Below are 2,500 nucleotides of genomic sequence, written 5' to 3'. Positions count from 1 at the left end.
AATGTGACCCTCCTGATGTCTCACGAGGGTGAGAGAGATTTCATTTCTCTGCTGATGGATGCTGGGATGTTGATTTCATTTCTCTGGGGTAAATGCAGAGACCAAATTTCCCTCACGGGATCAAAAAGAGTATATATACTATACTTATACTTATATAGGGATCAAAAGAGTATATATACTATACTTATACTTATATTCATACTGAGATGTTGTCCTTATTCCCTGTCTGTACTGTACAGCGCTGTCTCTCCGCTGAAGTATTGCTGTGACTTCAGACCGTACTTCACCATCCATGACAGTGAGTTCAAGGAGTACACCACCCGGACACAGGCCCCGTGAGTACCCACCAATCAGCACACATCTTACTGGAGGATGTGTGAGCATTAGCCAATCAGCACACCTCTTACTGGAGCATGTGTGAGCATTAGCCAATCAGCACACCTGTTACTGGAGCATGTGTGAGCATTAGCCAATAAGCACGCCTCTTACTGGAGGATGTGTGAGCATTAGCCAATCACAGCTCTCAGTGGTAAAGTACTATCCAATCAGAACAGCATACATCCGCGCAGCTGCAAGATGTCCAGCGCACCACTGATTTAACGGAACAGAACTCAGGCAGTGTGTGTTGCCTTCAGAAACCCTCCCACAGCCTGTTGAACGTGCCCACAGTGTGTGTTGCCTTCAGAAACCCTCCTTGTTATAGCTTATAGCCCACAGCCTGTTGAACGTGCCCACAGTGTGTGTTGCCTTCAGAAATCCTCCTTGTTATAGCTTCTCTGTTCACTTCAAAAGTTTGCAATACTTTGGTTTATCTGTAGGATACCACTGAAGTGTAAGGCTATTTTGAACATTGTCAGTGGTTTGAAAATAGCGATTTATTTTGACATGGATGTATGCACGCTGCAACACACTATTAAGCATTTTGTTGCTAATGCAAATAACAATCTAGCTCAAAACTCCTTCGATTAACGTAATTTTGCTCCCAAACGAAAGTTTGAACGTGTTATCAACCATAAACAGAACCCGTTATCAACCATAAATAGAACCCGTTATCAACCATAAACAGAATCAGCTATCAACCATAAATAGAACCCGTTATCAACCATTAATAGAACCCGTTATCTACCATAAATAACCCGTTATCCACCATAAATAACCCGTTATCAACCATAAATAACCCGTTATCCACCATAAATAACCCGTTATCCACCATAAATAACCCGTTATCCACCATAAATAACCCGTTATCAACCATAAATAACCCATTATCAACAATAAATAACCCGTTATCAACCATAAATAACCCGTTATCCACCATAAATAACCCATTATCAACCATAAATAACCCGTTATCCACCATAAATAACCCGTTATCCACCATAAATAACCCATTATCAACCATAAATAACCCGTTATCCACCATAAATAACCCGTTATCCACCATAAATAACCCGTTATCAACAATAAATAACCCGTTATCAACCATAAATAACCCGTTATCCACCATAAATAACCCGTTATCCACCATAAATAACCCGTTATCAACCATAAATAACCCGTTATCCACCATAAATAACCCGTTATCAACCATAAATAACCCGTTATCAACCATAAATAACCCGTTATCAACCATAAATAACCCGTTATCCACCATAAATAACCCGTTATCAACCATAAATAACCCGTTATCAACCATAAATAACCCGTTATCCACCATAAATAACCCGTTATCAACCATAAATAACCCGTTATCCACCATAAATAACCCGTTATCAACCATTAATAGAACCCGTTATCCACCATAAATAACCCATTATCAACCATAAATAACCCGTTATCCACCATAAATAACCCATTATCCACCATAAATAACCCGTTATCCACCATAAATAACCCATTATCAACCATAAACAACCCGTTATCCACCATAAATAACCCGTTATCCACCATAAACAACCCATTATCAACCATAAACAACCCGTTATCAACCATAAATAACCCGTTATCAACCATAAATAACCCATTATCAACCATAAACAACCCGTTATCCACCATAAATAACCCGTTATCCACCATAAACAACCCATTATCAACCATAAATAACCCGTTATCCACCATAAATAACCCGTTATCCACCATAAATAACCCATTATCCACCATAAATAACCCATTATCAACCATAAATAACCCGTTATCCACCATAAATAACCCGTTATCCACCATAAATAACCCATTATCAACCATAAATAACCCGTTATCCACCATAAACAACCCGTTATCCACCATAAATAACCCATTATCAACCATAAACAACCCGTTATCCACCATAAATAACCCGTTATCAACCATAAACAACCCGTTATCCACCATAAATAACCCGTTATCAACCATAAATAACCCGTTATCAACCATAAACAACCCGTTATCAACCATAAATAACCCGTTATCCACCATAAATAACCCGTTATCCACCATAAATAACCCGTTATCCACCATAAAT

The 2,500-nt window shown here is 38.8% G+C and overlaps 1 protein-coding gene across 2 annotated transcripts in view; it reads left to right on the top strand.

The window, feature by feature from the left end:
- dennd6b (DENN/MADD domain containing 6B) overlaps positions 1-2,500 on the top strand; it is a 27,522-nt gene that overhangs the window by 8,420 nt on the left and 16,602 nt on the right. For both annotated transcript variants that reach the window (XM_042080829.1, XM_042080830.1), the window contains exon 11: positions 240-335. In XM_042080829.1, coding sequence (XP_041936763.1) covers positions 240-335 — 96 coding nt within the window. The remainder of the gene's footprint in view (positions 1-239; positions 336-2,500) is intronic.

The sequence above is a fragment of the Alosa sapidissima genome, chromosome 23 (genome assembly GCF_018492685.1).
Source record: "Alosa sapidissima isolate fAloSap1 chromosome 23, fAloSap1.pri, whole genome shotgun sequence".
NCBI lineage: Eukaryota > Metazoa > Chordata > Actinopteri > Clupeiformes > Clupeidae > Alosa > Alosa sapidissima.
Note: the sequence above shows the minus strand (reverse complement) of the source record. Positions and strands in the feature narration are given on the sequence as shown.